This window comes from Gobius niger (assembly GCF_951799975.1).
Source record: "Gobius niger genome assembly, chromosome: 1".
Taxonomy (NCBI): domain Eukaryota; kingdom Metazoa; phylum Chordata; class Actinopteri; order Gobiiformes; family Gobiidae; genus Gobius; species Gobius niger.
Genome location: NC_136852.1, coordinates 2,072,559 through 2,091,865, shown reverse-complemented (window position 1 = coordinate 2,091,865; position 19,307 = coordinate 2,072,559). Strand labels below are relative to the sequence as shown.

The 19,307-nt window shown below is 42.1% G+C and overlaps 1 protein-coding gene across 1 annotated transcript in view; it reads right to left on the bottom strand.

Moving 5' to 3' along the window:
* Positions 1-13,423, bottom strand: part of LOC306979272 (arf-GAP with coiled-coil, ANK repeat and PH domain-containing protein 2) — a gene marked incomplete at its 3' end in the record, with an annotated part of 24,702 nt that extends 11,279 nt beyond the window's left edge. The window contains exons 1-17 of the mRNA XM_079578149.1: positions 13,369-13,423; positions 11,991-12,048; positions 10,077-10,196; positions 9,894-9,947; positions 9,772-9,830; positions 8,185-8,368; positions 6,660-6,704; positions 4,943-5,038; positions 4,370-4,444; positions 4,134-4,237; positions 4,015-4,066; positions 3,787-3,887; positions 3,552-3,654; positions 1,308-1,498; positions 1,114-1,183; positions 935-1,029; positions 799-869 (exon numbers count right to left, since the gene is read on the bottom strand). Coding sequence (XP_079434275.1) covers positions 799-869; positions 935-1,029; positions 1,114-1,183; positions 1,308-1,498; positions 3,552-3,654; positions 3,787-3,887; positions 4,015-4,066; positions 4,134-4,237; positions 4,370-4,444; positions 4,943-5,038; positions 6,660-6,704; positions 8,185-8,368; positions 9,772-9,830; positions 9,894-9,947; positions 10,077-10,196; positions 11,991-12,048; positions 13,369-13,421 — 1,531 coding nt within the window. The 5' untranslated portion in view covers positions 13,422-13,423. The remainder of the gene's footprint in view (positions 1-798; positions 870-934; positions 1,030-1,113; positions 1,184-1,307; positions 1,499-3,551; positions 3,655-3,786; positions 3,888-4,014; positions 4,067-4,133; positions 4,238-4,369; positions 4,445-4,942; positions 5,039-6,659; positions 6,705-8,184; positions 8,369-9,771; positions 9,831-9,893; positions 9,948-10,076; positions 10,197-11,990; positions 12,049-13,368) is intronic.
* Between the last annotated feature and the right edge of the window lie 5,884 nt (positions 13,424-19,307).

Sequence of the window (19,307 nt, the reverse complement as noted above, 5' to 3'; positions counted from 1 at the left end):
ATTGGGAAAAATATGGGGGGAAATGTGGAAGGGTGAAACTGAAAAAAGGGGGATTGGGTAAAAACAAAACATGGTGGAAAAAATGGGGGGAAATTTTAAGAAAATGCGTGGAAAAATCAACAAAGGCGTGTACCGTAAATGCTCTAATATAGGCCGGGGCCTTTATTTACTCAAGGGCATCTCGGACCAGGCCTTTATTGGAACCAGGCCACAATTAGAGACAGGCCTTTATTTCTATTTGAGCAAAACGGACGACCAGGAAAACGAAGAAAAACGAGATTTGTGTCCATTTGCACCTAAAATATTAGGTTCATTTATTAATGAACATTTCAAACCCTCTCCCAGTGGCTGGAACATTGACGCCTTTTATTTTGTCGGGACAACAGGAAGTGTTTCGTTGCTGTTAGCGGAGCTTTGACATCAATGTCACTGCAGGTTTCTGTTTCGTTTTTACCGTGGACCGGATTATTTGTTGTTATCTTGTGTAAAAGGCGAGTTTAGACGGAGCGTTTGTGTTTGTGATCGATCATGAGACTGACCCGAGAGAAGACGAGACGCTCGCGCTGATGGGAGGAGTTATTTTGAGGCGTGGGACTGACCTGCACACGGAGCAGCTGGACGTGCTTTGAAGATGCGATGGAGACTTTATTAAAACCCTGGAGGGTCACAAACATTTGATGTTTGCCTTGTTCCCAAATATGGTCTTTGGAGGTTTGAAAAGTGGCTAAATCTGTGTCAAAGTTACGCCTCATTCCGTGTGAACATTATTGTTTGTCGATAAATGTTTGTTGGACCCACCTGCTCCACCGCCTTTGTCCACAAACCTCTTCTCCACAAACTTGTCTTTGATCCAGCGCTCTTTCTCCGAGCTGGAAAACAAGCGTCAGACTCTGATCATTTCTTTTATCGCAGTGAGGTTCAGATCTGACTTTACCGCGGGCTGTCGGGCCGTGGTTTGGTGCGTCCCTCCTCTGAACAGCGCGCCTCGTAGATCCTGTTCACCTCGTCGTTACCCAGAATGCACAGCAGCTGCGGACAGAAAACAAAGGGAGAAATGTGGAGAACCTGAAGCTGGAGAAGAAGAACATGAATGTGAGGAAAAACGTTTCGTACCTTGAGTTGTTCTGCTTCCCACGAGTCCAGCGTGATGGACCTGACCTTGGACACGTGGACGCCCAGGCTCCTGTGACACACACACACACACACACACACACACACACACACACACACACGTGAAACAAACGCTGACACAGAGTCCAGCGCCTCCTCCTCGCAGCCTGGAGGATCTGAGGAGGAGCCTCACTCACCGGTGGATCCCGGAGCACTCGATGCAGACGGTGACCCCCAGGTTGACCGAGGCCCAGCGCGGCTGCTCCGCCCCGCAGTCGCAGCAGCGGAGGTTCCCCGCGCCCTGCAGAGCCACCCCCAGGACAGAGAGCTTCTCCTGGGCACGAGGGGAGGAGCGAGGGGCCGGGAGCGGAGGGCTGGGCTCCGGAGCCTGAGGAGACCAGGGAGAGAGACCAAACATGAGAGGGCGTCTGACACAGGGGCGGACTGGCCATGTGTCCATTCTGGAAGAGCACAGAAGGGCCACCGGTCCCGCCTCAACCGAGCTTTACCCAAATCTAAAAGCTGAAAAGAAAAGCATCAAAATAGCGAGAAATAGAGGATAAAAACAAAACAAAAATGTGATGAAAAGGCAACAAAAACGTGAGAAAAACACGGACAAAAAAAACTACAAAAACGTGATAAAAACAACAAAAATATGACAAAAATGACTTGACAAAAAGTTGCCATCACTTTTGTAGGTCTTAGCTTTCCTTTGCTCTCCAGATGAGAAGCTTTTAGATTTGGGTAAAGCCCAGTATAAAAAAAACATGAATCTAAAAGGAATTCCGTGGAGTATGGTGTACCACAAGGTTCAGTTTTGGGACCATTATTATTTATTATTTATATTAATGATTTTGCTTCTGTTTCTATGACCACCTTTCCCGCTCTTTTTGCTGATGATACTGATCAAAATAATAATAATAAAAAGAAAATGAAAATGCACTCGGTTAAGGCGGGTGGTTAGAGGTTCAGATAAGTATTTGTGGAAGTCACGATTACGCTAATTTGTGCCAGGCTGGTCAGAGTCCAGGGCTGTTTTTCAGTCCCGGTCCAGCCCCTGGTCTGACACAATATAATACAATAATAAAATATAATAAACATGTGCTCAAAGGCGTCTCCTCACCACCGGAACCTTTAGCACCCCTCGGTTCTATCGCGGTACCTCACCCTTCAGAACACGTATACATATATATTATGAATATTTTAAATAGATATGAATTTTCGGAAACTATATCGACATGCATGATACGGCCGTAAGTGTTTCAGAGATAAAACCTTGGTCTCACTAAACGCAGAGAAAAGGAAGAAAATGGTGTGAAAAAAAGAACATTGATCTTCAGACGTCGAGAAAAGAAACAAGAACATTTAACAAAGGTCCTTCTGGTCCTTCGAGCCGGACTGAGGAAACACACATGGAGCAGACCAAGTACAGACGTTTGTGAGAGTAGTAGTAGTAGTAGTAGTATAGTAGTAGTAGTAGTAGTAGTAGTAGTAGTAGTAGTAGTACCTGAGTACATGGAGGCTCTCTGTAGGCCTGGTCGATGGGAGTATGTGACAGTAGTAGTAGTAGTAGTATAGTAGTAATAGTAGTAGTACCTGAGTACACGGGGGCTCTCTGTAGGCCTGGTCGATGGGAGTATGTCACAGTAGTAGTAGTAGTAGTAGTAGTAGTAGTAGTAGTAGTAGTAGTAGTACCTGAGTACACAGGGGCTCTCTGTAGGCCTGGTCGATGGGAGTATGTGACAGTAGTAGTAGTAGTAGTAGTAGTAGTAGTAGTAGTACCTGAGTACACGGGAGCTCTCTGTAGGCCTGGTCGATGGGAGTATGTGACAGTAGTAGTAGTAGTAGTAGTAGTAGTAGTAGTAGTACCTGAGTACACGGGAGCTCTCTGTAGGCCTGGTCGATGGGAGTATGTGACAGTAGTAGTAGTAGTAGTAGTAGTAGTAGTAGTAGTACCTGAGTACACGGGAGCTCTCTGTAGGCCTGGTCGATGGGAGTATGTGACAGTAGTAGTAGTAGTAGTAGTAGTAGTAGTAGTAGTAGTAGTAGTACCTGAGTACACGGGGGCTCTCTGTATGTCACAGTAGTAGTAGTAGTAGTAGTAGTACAGTAGTAGTAGTAGTAGTAGTAGTACCTGAGTACACGGGGGCTCTCTGTATGTGACAGTAGTAGTAGTAGTAGTAGTAGTACCTGAGTACACGGGGGCTCTCTGTATGTGACAGTAGTAGTTGTAGTAGTAGTAGTAGTAGTAGTACATGAGTACACGGGGGCTCTCTGTAGGCCTGGTCGATGGGAGTATGTGACAGTAGTAGTAGTAATAGTAGTAGTAGTAGTAGTAGTAGTAGTAGTAGTAGTAGTAGTACCTGAGTACACGGGGGCTCTCTGTAGGCCTGGTCGATGAGAGTATGTGACTGTAGTAGTAGTAGTAGTAGTAGTAGTACCTGAGTACATGGAGGCTCTCTGTAGGCCTGGTCGATGCTGGTCTGGACGGCCGTGACCCAGGTCTGTCTCAGAGGTTCTGAATCCGCCTGAAGGACACAGCTCCTGCAGAGACCGGAGAACTTCATGAACCTCCTCACCTCAGACGAGATGGAGCTCAGACAGAACCAGACCGAGCAGGACCGAGCCGGACCGAGCCGGACCGAGCAGGACCGAGCCGGACCGAGCCGCACTTACTTCTGCACAGAGAGCAGCTCGAAGCAGAAGCGCCGCTCAGTGTTCTCCACAGGTTTGACGGCGCAGAGTCTGAGGTCCTCGAACAGCACCAGCGCCTCCTCCTGGAACACGCCGGGATTACACAGGACACACGTGTGAACACCGGGAGAAGAACCTTTACCTTGTGGGACTTCCTGTAGAGCAGCTGATTGTCTCGGATGGAAAACACACAAGGAGAAGAACCTTTACCTTGTGGGACTTCCTGTAGAGCAGCTGATTGTCTCGGATGGAAAACCAACTCCTGCAAAACAGGAAACCAAACCTTTAGTCAAACTGTTGTTTCAGACTTAATGAAGAGTTTGTTGAACCTTTTCCAGGTCTTGTGTTTCCGCCGGCTGCGTTTGAAGAGCTGCCCCTGGAGAGAAGCTCCACTGTGAGGACAGGGCCCGGCCCACGGCTCTCCACTCGCCTCCTGTACCACACACAGCATTAAGTCTGGAGTCTGTAAAGTGTGAGTCTGTAAAGTGTGAGTCTGTAAAGTGAGTCTGTAAAGTGTGAGTCTGTAAAGTGTGAGTCTGTAAAGTGTGAGGTCTCTTTGACTCACCCTCTGTTGGACCAGCAGGTGTTGGTTCTCCAGCTCTTTCCTCTTGGCTGCACATTCAGAAGAAACCTGAGAAATCTGAGAGACACGAGTCGTTATGTTCCAGAGTCTGGTTTTGTTCCAGAGTCTGGTTTTGTTCCAGAGTCTGGTTTTGTTCCAGAGTCTGGTTTTGTTCCAGAGTCTGGTTTTGTTCCAGAGTCTGGTTATGTTCCAGAGTCTGGTTTTGTTTCAGAGTCTGGTTTTGTTCCAGAGTCTGGTCATGTTCCAGAGTCTGGTTATGTTCCAGAGTCTGGTTTTGTTCCAGAGTCTGGTTTTGTTCCAGAGTCTGGTTTTGTTCCAGAGTCTGGTTTTGTTCCAGAGTCTGGTTTTGTTCCAGAGTCTGGTTTTGTTCCAGAGTCTGGTCATGTTCCAGAGTCTGGTTATGTTCCAGAGTCTGGTTATGTTCCAGAGTCTGGTTATGTTCCAGAGTCTGGTTTTGTTCCAGAGTCTGGTTATGTTCCAGAGTCTGGTTATGTTCCAGAGTCTGGTTTTGTTCCAGAGTCTGGTTATGTTCCAGAGTCCCGCTCCCGGCCGTACCTTCAGGGCCAGGCTCTTGAGCGTGGGGTCCAGGTCGCGCAGCAGCTCGAAGCCCTGGTGGAAGAAGGTGTTCTGGGCCTGGACGTAGGAGAACATCTGCAGCAGAGGAACAGGAGGTCAGAGGTCACACGTGTCCACCACAGAGGAACAGGGGGTCAGAGGTCACACGTGTCAGAGGTCACACGTGTCCACCACAGAGGAACAGGAGGTCAGAGGTCACACGTGTCCACCACAGAGGAACAGGGGGTCAGAGGTCACACGTGTCCACCACAGAGGAACAGGAGGTCAGAGGTCACACGTGTCCACCACAGAGGAGCAGGAGGTCAGAGGAGCAGGAGGTCAGAGGTCACACGTGTCCACCACAGAGGAACAGGGGGTCAGAGGTCACACGTGTCCACCACAGAGGAGCAGGAGGTCAGAGGAGCAGGAGGTCAGAGGTCACACGTGTCCACCACAGAGGAGCAGGAGGTCAGAGGAGCAGGAGGTCAGAGGTCACACGTGTCCACCACAGAGGAGCAGGAGGTCAGAGGAACAGGAGGTCAGAGGTCACACGTGTCAGAGGTCACACGTGTCCACCACAGAGGAACAGGAGGTCAGAGGTCACACGTGTCCACCACAGAGGAACAGGGGGTCAGAGGTCACACGTGTCCACCACAGAGGAGCAGGAGGTCAGAGGAGCAGGAGGTCAGAGGTCACACGTGTCCACCACAGAGGAACAGGGGGTCAGAGGTCACACGTGTCCACCACAGAGGAACAGGAGGTCAGAGGAACAGGAGGTCAGAGGTCACACGTGTCAGAGGTCACACGTGTCCACCACAGAGGAACAGGGGGTCAGAGGTCACACGTGTCCACCACAGAGGAGCAGGAGGTCAGAGGAACAGGAGGTCAGAGGTCACACGTGTCAGAGGTCACACGTGTCCACCACAGAGGAACAGGAGGTCAGAGGTCACACGTGTCCACCACAGAGGAACAGGGGGTCAGAGGTCACACGTGTCCACCACAGAGGAACAGGAGGTCAGAGGTCACACGTGTCCACCACAGAGGAGCAGGAGGTCAGAGGTCACACGTGTCCACCACAGAGGAACAGGGGGTCAGAGGTCACACGTGTCCACCACAGAGGAACAGGAGGTCAGAGGTCACACGTGTCCACCACAGAGGAGCAGGAGGTCAGAGGAGCAGGAGGTCAGAGGTCACACGTGTCCACCACAGAGGAACAGGGGGTCAGAGGTCACACGTGTCCACCACAGAGGAGCAGGAGGTCAGAGGAGCAGGAGGTCAGAGGTCACACGTGTCCACCACAGAGGAGCAGGAGGTCAGAGGAGCAGGAGGTCAGAGGTCACACGTGTCCACCACAGAGGAGCAGGAGGTCAGAGGAACAGGAGGTCAGAGGTCACACGTGTCAGAGGTCACACGTGTCCACCACAGAGGAACAGGAGGTCAGAGGTCACACGTGTCCACCACAGAGGAACAGGGGGTCAGAGGTCACACGTGTCCACCACAGAGGAGCAGGAGGTCAGAGGAGCAGGAGGTCAGAGGTCACACGTGTCCACCACAGAGGAACAGGGGGTCAGAGGTCACACGTGTCCACCACAGAGGAACAGGAGGTCAGAGGAACAGGAGGTCAGAGGTCACACGTGTCAGAGGTCACACGTGTCCACCACAGAGGAGCAGGAGGTCAGAGGAACAGGAGGTCAGAGGTCACACGTGAAGCACTCACCGAGTTTAGGACGTCCACCCTCTGCTGCACACGGAACGAGTTCAGCTGAAACACGAGAGTGAGAGGAGAATCAGAGACGACAAAGACATGATGGTTCTGCAGATGTTTCCAAACATCTGGTCCAGAATCCTGTGTCTGAAGCTTTTAAACAGTGTTAGTGTTAAACTGTGACAGCAGGGGGCGCTTTATTAACCTGTAAAGTATCACTGCCACTACTACTGTCATAGTAGCAGTAGCAATAGTAGTAGTAGTAGTAGTAGTACCTGTAAGCAGTAGTAGTATAGTAGTAGTAGTAGTCAGAGGTGGGAGTAAGTCACTAAATGCAAGTCTCGAGTCAAGTCCAAGTCGTGAAGGTCCAAGTCCCACGTGAGTCCAAGTCAATCGGTCATGGGGTCAAGTCAAGTCAAGTCAAGTCAAGTCAAGTCTTGCTTTAGCCGCCAAGTCACCTCAAGTCACAAACGCCAGCGTGTCGACTTTTCAAAATGTGTTTAATCTTGAAAATAACAAGTACTTTCTCAAGATATAGCAATTTTAACAATTTAGGCTAAAATCAAACTTTTTAAAATCTCATGGATTTGGATTTAAAGTCTAATTAATATTTAATTCAAACTATATATATTCTAAATAAACAGTCTATGTACAAAATTACCAGGACAGCATTTTAAGGAAGGGGGCCCGGGGGGAGGGCGACTTAAAAAAAATAATGAAACAGAGTCTTTTAAACATGAGCTGCTTGTTCCTGCAGTCTGAAATATAAATATAAAATAATATTTTTATTTTTGTTAGTCTCTGGCAGTTTTTCTGTCAGAGGTTCCCCTGTAATGCCCCAGCCCCTGTATACTCGGATTCGCCCCTGCTCAGAGTAGAGTCCGCGTAGCCTTCAGTCCCGCTGTCACTGGGCTGTTTGCGGATGTGTAAAATAACCTCTAAATGCTGTAAACTTTGTGTGAACAAATTAAAACATGGAAAAGCCCCAAGATTCCTGTTATGAATCAGCTCTTACATCGTGGTTCTGGAGGCTCCGTCTGCCCTGTAGGTCCAGCCCATTGTTTCAAACGTTTTCCTGTCCGTAAATCTCCTCCTCTTCACTGTCTTTAGAAAACTTTTAGTGCCTCCAAAGAAATATTTCCTCCTGCCTTTTCGCGCTGTATTGATTAGAAGCTCTGTGTCGGGAAACCGAACACGCATGTGGATAATCACCATAATGTAAACAAAGATGCGCCGCTTTTACGCAATGAATCCTGATCTTTCGACAGTTTCACTCAAATAAATAAAACTATAAAGTCACAGCGAGTCATTGAGAGTCATTGGCCTCAAGTCCAAGTTAAGTCTCGAGTCACAAACAGCAAGTCCCAAGTCAAGTCTTTTTGGAGCTTTGGTCAAGTAAGTCTCAAGTCCCGAAAATTGCAACTCGAGTCTGACTTGAGTCTCCCACCTTTGGTAGTAGTACCTGTAGGCAGTAGTAGTAGTAGTACCTGTAGGCAGTAGTAGTACCTGTAGGCAGTAGTAGTAGTAGTAGTAGTACCTGTAGGCAGTAGTCCAGGCTGAAGTGTTGGTAGCACTTCCTGGTGGCGAGCAGGAGGTGACTGACTCTCTCAGACTCGGACGCTTTTCCTTTTGGAACCACAGCGTTTTTCTGAAGCGCCGAGTCCAGGTCGTCTCCGATTCGAACAAACTCCCTCCGGCCGTCCCTCAGCGGAGGCACGAACCTGCGAGGAGTACCAAGGGGTCAGACAGGAAGTACACGGGTCAGACAGGAAGTACTCGGGTCAGACAGGAAGTAAACGGGTCAGACAGGAAGTACATGAGTCAGACAGGAAGTACTCGGGTCAGACAGGAAGTAAACGGGTCAGACAGGAAGTACACGAGTCAGACAGGAAGTACACGGGTCAGACAGGAAGTACACGGGTCAGACAGGAAGTAAACGGGTCAGACAGGGAGTACACGGGTCAGACAGGAAGTACACGGGTCAGACAGGAAGTACACGGGTCAGACAGGAAGTACACGGGTCAGACAGGAAGTACACGGGTCAGACAGGAAGCACTCTGGTCAAAGTACTGTAATACTGTAATAAAGAACAGTTGACTTAGGAGCATAAACATGTGAATTATTATGGCGCTAAAATAAAATAATTAAATATCTTTGCATGAATCTTCGGGCGTGAGGCTGGAATTGTGAAGTAGTTTGTCCGTTGTCAATTATATCGTCAAATATATCGTTATCGTGATATTTCTTTTTTATATCATGATAGAGGCCTCAGGCCCTGATTATCAGTGTTTTTGCTGCTGGTGCTATATTCTTTCAGGAAGTGGAATGTCTCGACTTAGTGACACATGGTGTTAGGGCGTTAACAAACAAAATAAAAAGGAAAAAATGGGACAAATGATTCTGACAAAAATGGGCAGAAATTAGGAGAAAATGAGTCAAATTAATAAAAAAAATAATGCAAACATTCAGAACATTTGGGGCGGGGGGAAATGGGGGGACATTTTTGTCATTTTTTTTTTTGTCACATTTTTGTCACAAAAAAAAACTCAACAAAAATGTTACAAAAATGTGACAAAAATGTGACAAAAATTCAACAAAAATGTGACAAAAATTCAACAAAAATTCAACAAAAATGTGACAAAAATTCAACAAAAATGTGACAAAAAAATGTGACAAAAATTCAACAAAAATGTGACAAAAATTCAACAAAAATGTGACAAAAAAATGTGAATAAAATTCAACAAAAATGTTAAGCAGCCCCTGGACCAACAGGACCAACAACAAAAGTCTATTTAATTATTTATTTTGGTACCTGTTTTTCGATACCAGTAGTACCTGAACACTCTGATACCAGTAGTACTTAAACACTCCGATACCAGTAGTACTTAAACACTCCGATACCAGTAGTACTTAAACACTCCGATACCAGCAGTACTTAAACACTCCGATACCAGTAGTACCTGAACACTCCGATACCAGTAGTACTTAAACACTCTGATACCAGTATCGCTGAACGGTGCCAGCCCCGATATTGTATTGATCCAGTATCGGATATCGGAGCGTCCCTACTTGGCGTGGCAGCTTTATAGAGGCCTGGTGTCGCCTGTGTCAGAGCAGGACTCACTGAGCGCAGAGGTTGGACAGCTGCTGACCGATGGCCCTCTGCGTCTGGTCCAGCAACATCTGGAAAACAAACACATCTGCGTGACCTGAGCGGGCGTTTGAGGGAGACTCTGATGAACTCACGGTGTGGAAGCTGAGGATCTCGCTCAGAGCCTGGTGGAAGTGCTGCAGACAGCCCTGAGACACACACAGACACACACACACACACACACACACACACACACACACACACACACACACACACACACACAGGTTTACAGCAGAGGAACACACTCACAACATCACATCTGTATGGCCAACACTGACTGTGATGACGTCGTCCTTTCGGTAAAACGCACACAGCTCCTTTAAGCCGCTGAGGAACTGCTGATTGGCCGCGCCGTAGGTTTGTCCCGCCTCCACCATCCGCCCGCAGAGTCTCAGCACCTGCACGAGGTCACACCGAGGTCACACAGAGGTCACACAGAGGTCACACAGAGGTCATTTAACCTCTTAACTCCCGCCTGAACCGAGAGCATTTTCTCCAGTTCAGCTTTACCCAAATCCTGTAGATCTACAAAAGTCATCTAAATGGATCTTTTTCATTTCAATCATGGGGGGTATTCAACTCATTTTTGTAACTTTTTTGTCATTTTTTGTCTTTTTTGTCACATTTTTTGTAATTTTTTTTGTAATAATTTTAGTAAATTTTTTAGTAATTTTTTGTCATTTGTTTTGTCTTTTTTGTAATTTTTTTTGTAATTTTTTTTGTAATTTTTTGTCATTTGTTTTGTCTTTTTTGTCACATTTTTTGTAATTTTTTTGTACATTTTTTTGTAATTCTTTTGTACATTTTTTGTCATTTGTTTTGTCTTTTCTTGTCTTTTTTGTCACATTTTTGTCATTTTTTCGTCACTTTTTTCGACACTTTTTTTTGTCTTTTGTTGTCACATTTTTTGTAATTTTTTTGTAATTTTTTTTGTCCATTTTTTTTGTCCATTTTTTGTCACTTTTTTGTCATTTTTTGTCATTTTTTCGTCACTTTTTTGTCAATGTTTTCTCACTTTTTTGTCAATTTCCATCATTGTTTTCGTCTCAGTTTTGTTGCTATTTTCACAGCTTTTTTCCGGGAGCTTTTGGACTCAGGTGGGAGTTAAGGGGTTAACATTTACAAGAACCAGGTAAATGTGCAGAACGTAGGGCTGCTCGATTATTGAAAAAAAAATAATCACGATTATTTTTGTCATAATTGAAATCACGATTATTCAAACGATTATTTGTTGCCTTTAAAAAAAGTCATTCTTTTATTTATATATTTATTAATCAAAAAAACTAAGCTGGATACTTTCTGTTTTCTGAACAGTCATAAAAGTACAAATGATTTCAAGTGATTAACCTCTTAACTCCCACCTGAACAGATCCCATTTGGCTTTACCCTAATCAAAAAGCTTCTTGGGAAAAAACACCAAAATAGCCACAAAAGAATCAACAAAAATGTGACAAAAATTCAACAAAAATGTGACAAAAATTCAATAAAAATTCAACAAAAATGTGACAAAAATTCAACAAAAATGTGACAAAAATTCTACAAAAATGTGACAAAAATTCAACAAAAATTCAACAAAAAGTGACAAAAATTCAACAAAAATGTGACAAAAATTCAACAAAAATTCAACAAAAAGTGACAAAAATTCAACCAAAAATGTGACAAAAATTCAACAAAAAGTGACAAAAAAATCAACCAAAAAGTGACAAAAATTCAACCAAAAATGTGACAAAAATTCAACAAAAATGTGACAAAAATTCAACAAAAATTCAACAAAAAGTGACAAAAATTCAACAAAAATGTGACAAAAATTCTACAAAAATTCAACAAAAAGTGACAAAAATTCAACAAAAATGTGACAAAAAAATCAACCAAAAAGTGACAAAAATTCAACAAAAATGTGACAAAAATTCAACAAAAACAAACAAAAGGTGACACAACACAGCAACAACGCGAGGAAAAAGATCAGTTTTGTGGGTCTTGGTTTAGGCGGGTGGTAAGAGGTTAAGGAGAGGTTTCACACCTGCCCCCTGCTGGCCAGCCCTCACACCTGCGCAAGTAAACTGAGCAGCGCGGCCTGATGACATCATCACACAGCGCCGTTTGTTTTTATGTCAGGCAAAATGTGAAGGGAAAATAAAAGGGGGGGGGGGCTAGTCTCACAGTCTTACACAGAAGAACAGATGTTTCCTCACCTTCTCCAGGGTGGTTTCCAGCTGAGACACGTCGTCCTCAAACTGATCCAGGGTCAGCCTGACACAAACACAGTCGTTACTGTCGTTTCTAACTTTCACACAAACACAGTCCTTTCCCTCCTGCTCGCCGGGACGTTGCCATGTGCGGCACTCGGGTTTGAATTTTGGGCCAAAATGTTGACGAGGTGAAACATGTGACGGCGTAAAGAAGAAGAAGAAGAAAGAAGAAGATTCTCATAAACTCTCAGTCGCCCGTTCACTCTGCACAGCTACAGTGTTGATGTTTGTGCAGCAGCAACGAGCACGAGCAGGAAACCAGAGGTGCTGCAGCCCCCTCAGCACCCTGGGTTCCCACGGCCTTGGCGATGGTCCTTTAAATAATCAGGGTGGAACTTGATGAACTTCATCTTTTATAGAAGTAACAGAAGTGAATAAAGTGATTCGTGAAGTCAATCATTAGTTTGATGCTTTTCCACTGAACTGTTTGAATCAGTAAATACATGAACTCAGGGCCGATGCAGAGGCAGGAAGTACTCAGGTACATTTACTCAAGTACCAGCACTTTGTGAAAGAAAAATGTACTTTTAGAGTAGTTTTATCACATGGTACTTTTTGCTTATAATTGAGTAAAATTATAATGTAAAGTATCTGTACTTTTACTTGAGTAAAAGTAATTGTTACTTAATATTTAAGCTGCAAAAGTTACATTTTGATCAAACAGATGAAGATCGTCTCGTGCTCCGTGTTCTTTAGAATTACTTTGTTTTTTTTTCTAGATTTTCTTGTAATTTCTTTGGAAACAACTGAAAGATATATCGTTATCGCATCGATATCGAGATATGAACATTCAAAATATTAAAATCAAAAAAGGAAGATATAAACGAGATACATTTCCATCAATAAAGCTGCACTATTTATATTGATACGATATAACCCATAGTTATATCGTATCGATATCGAGATATCTGGCATGAAACTCGAGATATGAAGTTTTGTCCACGTCGTTCAGCCTCAGAAACAACAGTTTCCACATTATTTATGTTTTGTTTCACATCATTTACGGCGTCATTGAAAAATAAATCAGACTTTTTCAGTCAAACAGCTGATATTTACTCATTACAGAGTCAATACTGCTCTGACTTTACTCTAACTTTCCTGATTTTGCAGAGTCACGTGACCTGCAGCTCATGTAAGTGTAGTAGAAGAACAGCATAAGGAAACAGAGGAAAAGTCAGGAATAACAAAGGTTTATGTTCAGGGCGCAGAGGAAGCAGGAAGGATGTGAAGGATGCAGCTGCACCTCACTGCGCCTGCGCAGCCCCCTCCCGTTACCTCATCGTTTACAAACTTTCATCCACTTTAATCATGTTTTTTTTACCTGAATCTCGGCGAGTCTTGGACGCAGTCCGTGAAGTCCAGCAGCGCGTCCATGATCCGCCCGCGCGCCGCCAAACACCTGACGAAAACCTCCTGAAAGTCTCTAAGGTGAGGGTTAAAGCTGCATGTTCCGGGGACCGCCGTGTGGTCCGAGGTCCGTGTGGTCAGAGGTCCGTGTGGTCAGAGCTGCTTTAAGGCTTATGTCCGTGTTTTGTGCAGAGCAGCTGTCAGGCTAAAGACGCGGCTGTTGCTACACGACACTTTCCGCAAACATCCGGGTCACGTGACGGGGGAGGAGGAAGCGCACAGGGCCGCGTTAACCCGCACGCGGGCCCCGGGCAAACCATTAAGTATAACCCCCCCCCGCAAAACCCTCACCCGAGATTCAACACTGGCTTTAAAGAGAGAATGTTTAACCTCTTAACTCCCGCCTGAACCGAGCACGTTTTGTCCAGTTTGGCTTTACCCCAATCCACAAGCTTCTGGAAAAAAGGTGTGAAAATAGCAACAAAGCTGAGACGAAAACAATGATGGAAATGTGACAAAAAAGTGACGAAAAATGGACAAAAAAAATAACAAAAATGCGACAAAAAAATGACAGAAATGTGACAAAAAACTAATTTAAAAATTGACCAAAAAAATTACAAATGTGACAAAAAATTGACAAAAATGCGACAAAAAAAATGACAAAAAATGACAAAAAACAAACAAAAATGTGACAAAAAAATGACAAAAATTTGATATAATTGAAAAAAAAAAAAAATCAAAAAATTGACAAAAAATGACAAAAAAGTTACAAAAATGAGTTAAATACCCAACAAAAAAATGATGGAAAAAAAATCTGATGACATGAGGAAAAAGATCCTCTGGGTTCAGGCGGGAGTTTAAGAGGTTAAAGAGAGAATATTTAACCTCTCAACCCCCGCCTGAACCGAGCCTGTTCCTACAGTTCAGCTTTACCCAAATCTAAAACAAAGACAAAAATGAGCTGAAAATGTAAAAGGAAACGAGTAAAAAAAAAAGTCAATTCGAGGAAAAAGATCAGTTTAGATGAGTTTTGTAGGTCTTAGCTTTCAAATGAGGCGTTACTCTGCCCTATAGGCTGTTGCCTCGTGAACCTCTATGAGATTTGGGTAAAGCAGAACTGGAGGAAATGCACTTCAAATATTTAAACTGAACATCACGCAAACGTTCGGACGGTGAATAGAGAAAAATACAAGAAAAGTCAGAACTTTTTTTTATTACATAATGGACAGAGCCAGGTTTGAATGCATGGTTTTATTTTGTGACATGACTTACTAACACTGTTCAAAAAGTAATCTGTAAAACTTAAAGGGACTATGTGGAGTTACTGTCACTCAAAAAGCTGCTACTTTGGGTCTGAAGCACCGTCATCACTAATATAATATAACAAAGGTGAGCGGGTCATTCAGCCCCAGCCCCGAGTCCTGTGTGAACCTTAATGGCCGCTCTGTTTCCTGTTCAGGCTGATAAACAAAAACCAGAGTGGTTAAAGGGGGGTATTCTGCAAAATCGACTTTTTCAAGCTTTACATCATGTTCTTATGTCACTCCCTCATTAAAAACATGGCTGAAGTGTTGCCTTGGCACATTCACGTATTTCTGAGTAATCTGTAAAAACTCTGACGGCGGCCATTTTAGGGATAGGTTTGCCTGAGTCCTCCTAGGAACGCCCCCACCTCCTGGAGACGCCTCCGAGCTTTCGTCACCAGCCGAGTAACCAACCACTGCTCCTCAGCAGAACCCCCTCCCCACTGATGCCACAGACAGCGTGTGGAGGGGGCGTGTCTAAAGGCTCAGAGGTTCTTAACCTCTTACCACCCGCCTGAACCAAATGCATTCTGTCCTCTTAGGTTATTATATAGGCCTGTGTAACACCTCATTTGAAAGCCAAGACCCACAAAACTGATCTTTTTCCTCGCGTTGTTGCTGTGTCACCTTTTTTAATGTTTTTTTTTTATTATTTTTTATTTTGGTCATATTTTTGTTGTGTTTTTTTTTTTTAATTTGTTGAGTTTTTGTCACATTTTTGATGAATTTTTGATGATTTTTTGTTGAATTTTTGTTGAATTTTTGTTGAATTTTTGATGATTTTTTGTTGAATTTTTGATGAATTTTTGATGAATTTTTGTTGAATTTTTGATGATTTTTTTTTGGATTTTTGTCACATTTTTGTCACGTTTACATCCTTGTTTTCTTCTCATTTTTGTAGCTGTTTTGGTGCTTTATTTCCAAGAAGCTTTTTGATTAGGGTGAAGCCAAACTGGAGAAAATGTGCTTGGTTCAGGTGTTTTTTGTTGAATTTTTTGTTGAATTTTTGATGATTTTTTGTTGAATTTTTGTCACATTTTTGATGAATTTTTGTTGGATTTTTGTCACATTTTTGATGAATTTTTGTTGAATTTTTGTCACATTTTTGATGAATTTTTGATGAATTTTTGTTGGATTTTTGTCACATTTTTGATGAATTTTTGTTGGATTTTTGTCACATTTATGATGAATTTTTGTTGAATTTTTGTCACATTTTTGTTGAATTTTTGATGATTTTTTGTTGGATTTTTGTCACATTTTTGATGAATTTTTGTTGAATTTTTGTCACATTTTTGTTGAATTTTTGATGATTTTTTGTTGGATTTTTGTCACATTTTTGATGAATTTTTGATGATTTTTTTGTTGGATTTTTGTCACATTTTTGTCGCGTTTACATCCTTGTTTTCTTCTCATTTTTATAGCTGTTTTGGTGCTCTTTTTCCAAGACGCTTTTTGATTAGGGTAAAGCCAAACTGGAGAAAATGTGCTCGGTTCAGGTGGGAGTTAAGAGGTTAAAGAGACAGAGGCCTATTTCAAGACATTCACTACAGCCATTTTGAGAGAGACATTTTATACAAGGCAGTTATTCTAATTTACTGCATTTACAGACCGACAGAAGGTTTGTCATCATTGTAGTGTGATATAGACTGGTGCTGTGGGACTGAAAAAAGCAGAATACACCCTCTTTAAACATATTTCACCTCCCCCAGCGTGGTCACATGGGACACATGGGTCAGAGCGATTTTTAGAAGAATAAAAACTCTTTGGAGCCAGACTTTTAAGCCGTTATTGGGACGCTTGAGGTCCCATTAGAATCAATGCTCCCAAGTGAGTCATCGCTGGCCACCAGGGGGCGGTAATACAGCAACCTCCGCTCCCCGCGGTTCGGGTCGGGTCGTGAAAATCTCCTTTAATCGCGGGGCTGGAAAAAACCCCTGACCCCCACATCAGCACGAGCTTCATATAGAAGCTGCAGTTACGAGTCAGACCTGAGGTGGCAGTAGTGAGCATAAAATGACCAACTTGCATCTCGTCCGTTTAACCTTGTTTTGTTTAAGTTAAATCTTTAAAAAACCTTAAAACATTGCAAAGTCATAGTACAGGGGTCGGCAACGTCAGGCCCGTGGGCCAAATCCGGCCCTCCAGCACTGCTCCTCTGGCCCTCGAGATGATTTTGAGAAACATTATGACACAAATCAGAGAGTACTTTGAACATTATTAGAGTTAAATGGGAGAAACAAAGGTAGAAATACTGTCAATGCACCCGATTACGTCATATATTATGTACAACACTGACATTTGAAAGAAGTGCACTGGAAAAAGAATCATCGTTTTAAGGAAGAAATTCCATCAAAAGGCGAGACACTGCAGGCGAATAGGGAAAAAATGTATATTTACAGATATCAATTTGAAACTGTTGCTGTGGATTAACTGGCGTAAAAGTGAGAAAAAAATACATTGCAAGTTTTCTGTCATTTTATCTTTTCATATAAGAACAAGGTGTTTTAAAAATGCCCCAAATTTTCCCATCTTTTCGGTGCTGAAATCTGAATAATGGATAGAGCTACATTCAAATTTATGGTTTCATTTTATTGATGAATGAGTTACCAAGACTTTCTCACAGGGGATTTTGGATTTCTTGTTTAGTTTTAAAATAAGCTGTTTTTAAGTGGAAAAATGTGTAAAAAAAATAATTTTCGCCTTATTTTTTGGCATTCAAAACTCAATAAATGGGGCTTAAGGGATTAAATAATAAAAAATTCATCTGAAAAAATCTTCCAAATGTTGTTCAGTCCAAGGCTGGAAAATGTGAAGTCTTTAGGTCCGACTGACGTGGACATAGTGTCGCCACAATGACAGAAAAATGTGTTTGGAGAAAAAGGCCCTTGAAATTGTGTTCTCCCATGTAAGTCTATGGGGGAACATTGAATCAGTGCAATATTTAAACATGTTATTGTGAAGATTAGGCATATTTTCTGTTTCCGGGTGAAAGTTAGTATGTTCAGAGACCAATTTGGCCCAAAACCTGAAAACTGAAAAAATTTAGTTTAAATGCATTGGCTTAAATGAGTTGAATTGAGGAAATGTATCGTGTATTGAGCGGTTTTCACTCATTTAGACACTTTTCCTGATCTGTTTACTTTGCTTGTTTGAGGACATTTCAGACCAGTTCTAGGGTAAATCTCGCTTGAAATAAGAAAGTAAAATTGCCAGTGAGATAAGAACAATTTTCTTTCCCCATTGGCAAAGAAAATGACCTGAAATAAGGACGAAATGTATCGAAACGAGTCAGAAACATCTCAGAACAAGTGAAATAATCCAGGACAAATGCCCGAGAACTTCTTAACCAGTCAAAACAACTCAAATTTGGATTATTATGCTCAAAGTGAGATGTTTATACTGATCTAGTTAAATACTTTTTGCAGTGTAGTCGTCGTTATTCTCTTAATTCAGATAATTTTGTGTCATTTCAAGTTAAAAAAACAATGATTTGTCTGATTTCAAGAGGGTTTTAATCTTGTTCCGTTGGCGCTGCAGCGTTTGTATCTCGGATTAGTTCAAACCGACTCAAATTCAACACAGAAGAACTTTAATTCAAGCAATTTCAAGTCATTTGTCTCATTTAAGTTGGTCATTTTTCCCAGTGTTGTGCTTTACTTTGGGCGAATAATCAGCGGTCACACAAATGTCACAAGAAAGAAGACGAAAATGTGACAAAATGTGACAAAAATTTGATTAAAAAATGACACAAAATATGACAGAAATATGACAAAATGTGACAAAAAATGATAAAAATGTGACAAAAAATAACAAAAAATGGATTAAAAAATGACCAAAAATTTGACAAAATTTGACCAAAAAATGGCAAAAATGTGACAAAACGTGACAAAAATATGACAAAAATGTGACAAAAAAATGATAAAAATTTGACAAAATGTGACAAAAAATAACAAAAAAATTATTAAAAATGACAAAAAAGTTGACAAAAAATTGACAAAAAAAATACAAAAATGTGACAAAAAAGTGACAATAAAAAATAACAAACATTTGATTAAAAAATGACAAAAAATTTGACAAAAATTTAACACAAAATGACAAAAATGTGACAAAACGTGACAAAAAATGGCAAAAATGTGACAAAAAAATGATAAAAATTTGATTAAAAAATGACAAAAAAATTGACAAAAAATTGACAAAAAAAAATACAAAAATGTGACAAAACGTGACAAAAAATGGCAAAAATGTGACAAAAAAATGATAAAAATTTGATTAAAAAATGACAAAAAAATTGACAAAAAATTGACAAAAAAAATTACAAAAATGTGACAAAAATGTGATAAAATTTGACGAAAAAATGACAAAACTGCAACAAAAAATGACAAAAAAAAATGAGAAAAAGTTACAAAAATGAGTTGAACACCCACAAAAAAATGATGAAAAATAAAATCTGATGACGTGAGGGAAAAGATCCTCTCGGTTCAGGCATTTTTGTCATTTTTACGTCATTTTTTGTCAATTTTTCGTCAATTTCTCTTCAATTTCTTGTGACATTGTCAATTTGGTCTATTTACAATACAGAAAACTTGCCTCCCCCTGTCATAGTAAAACA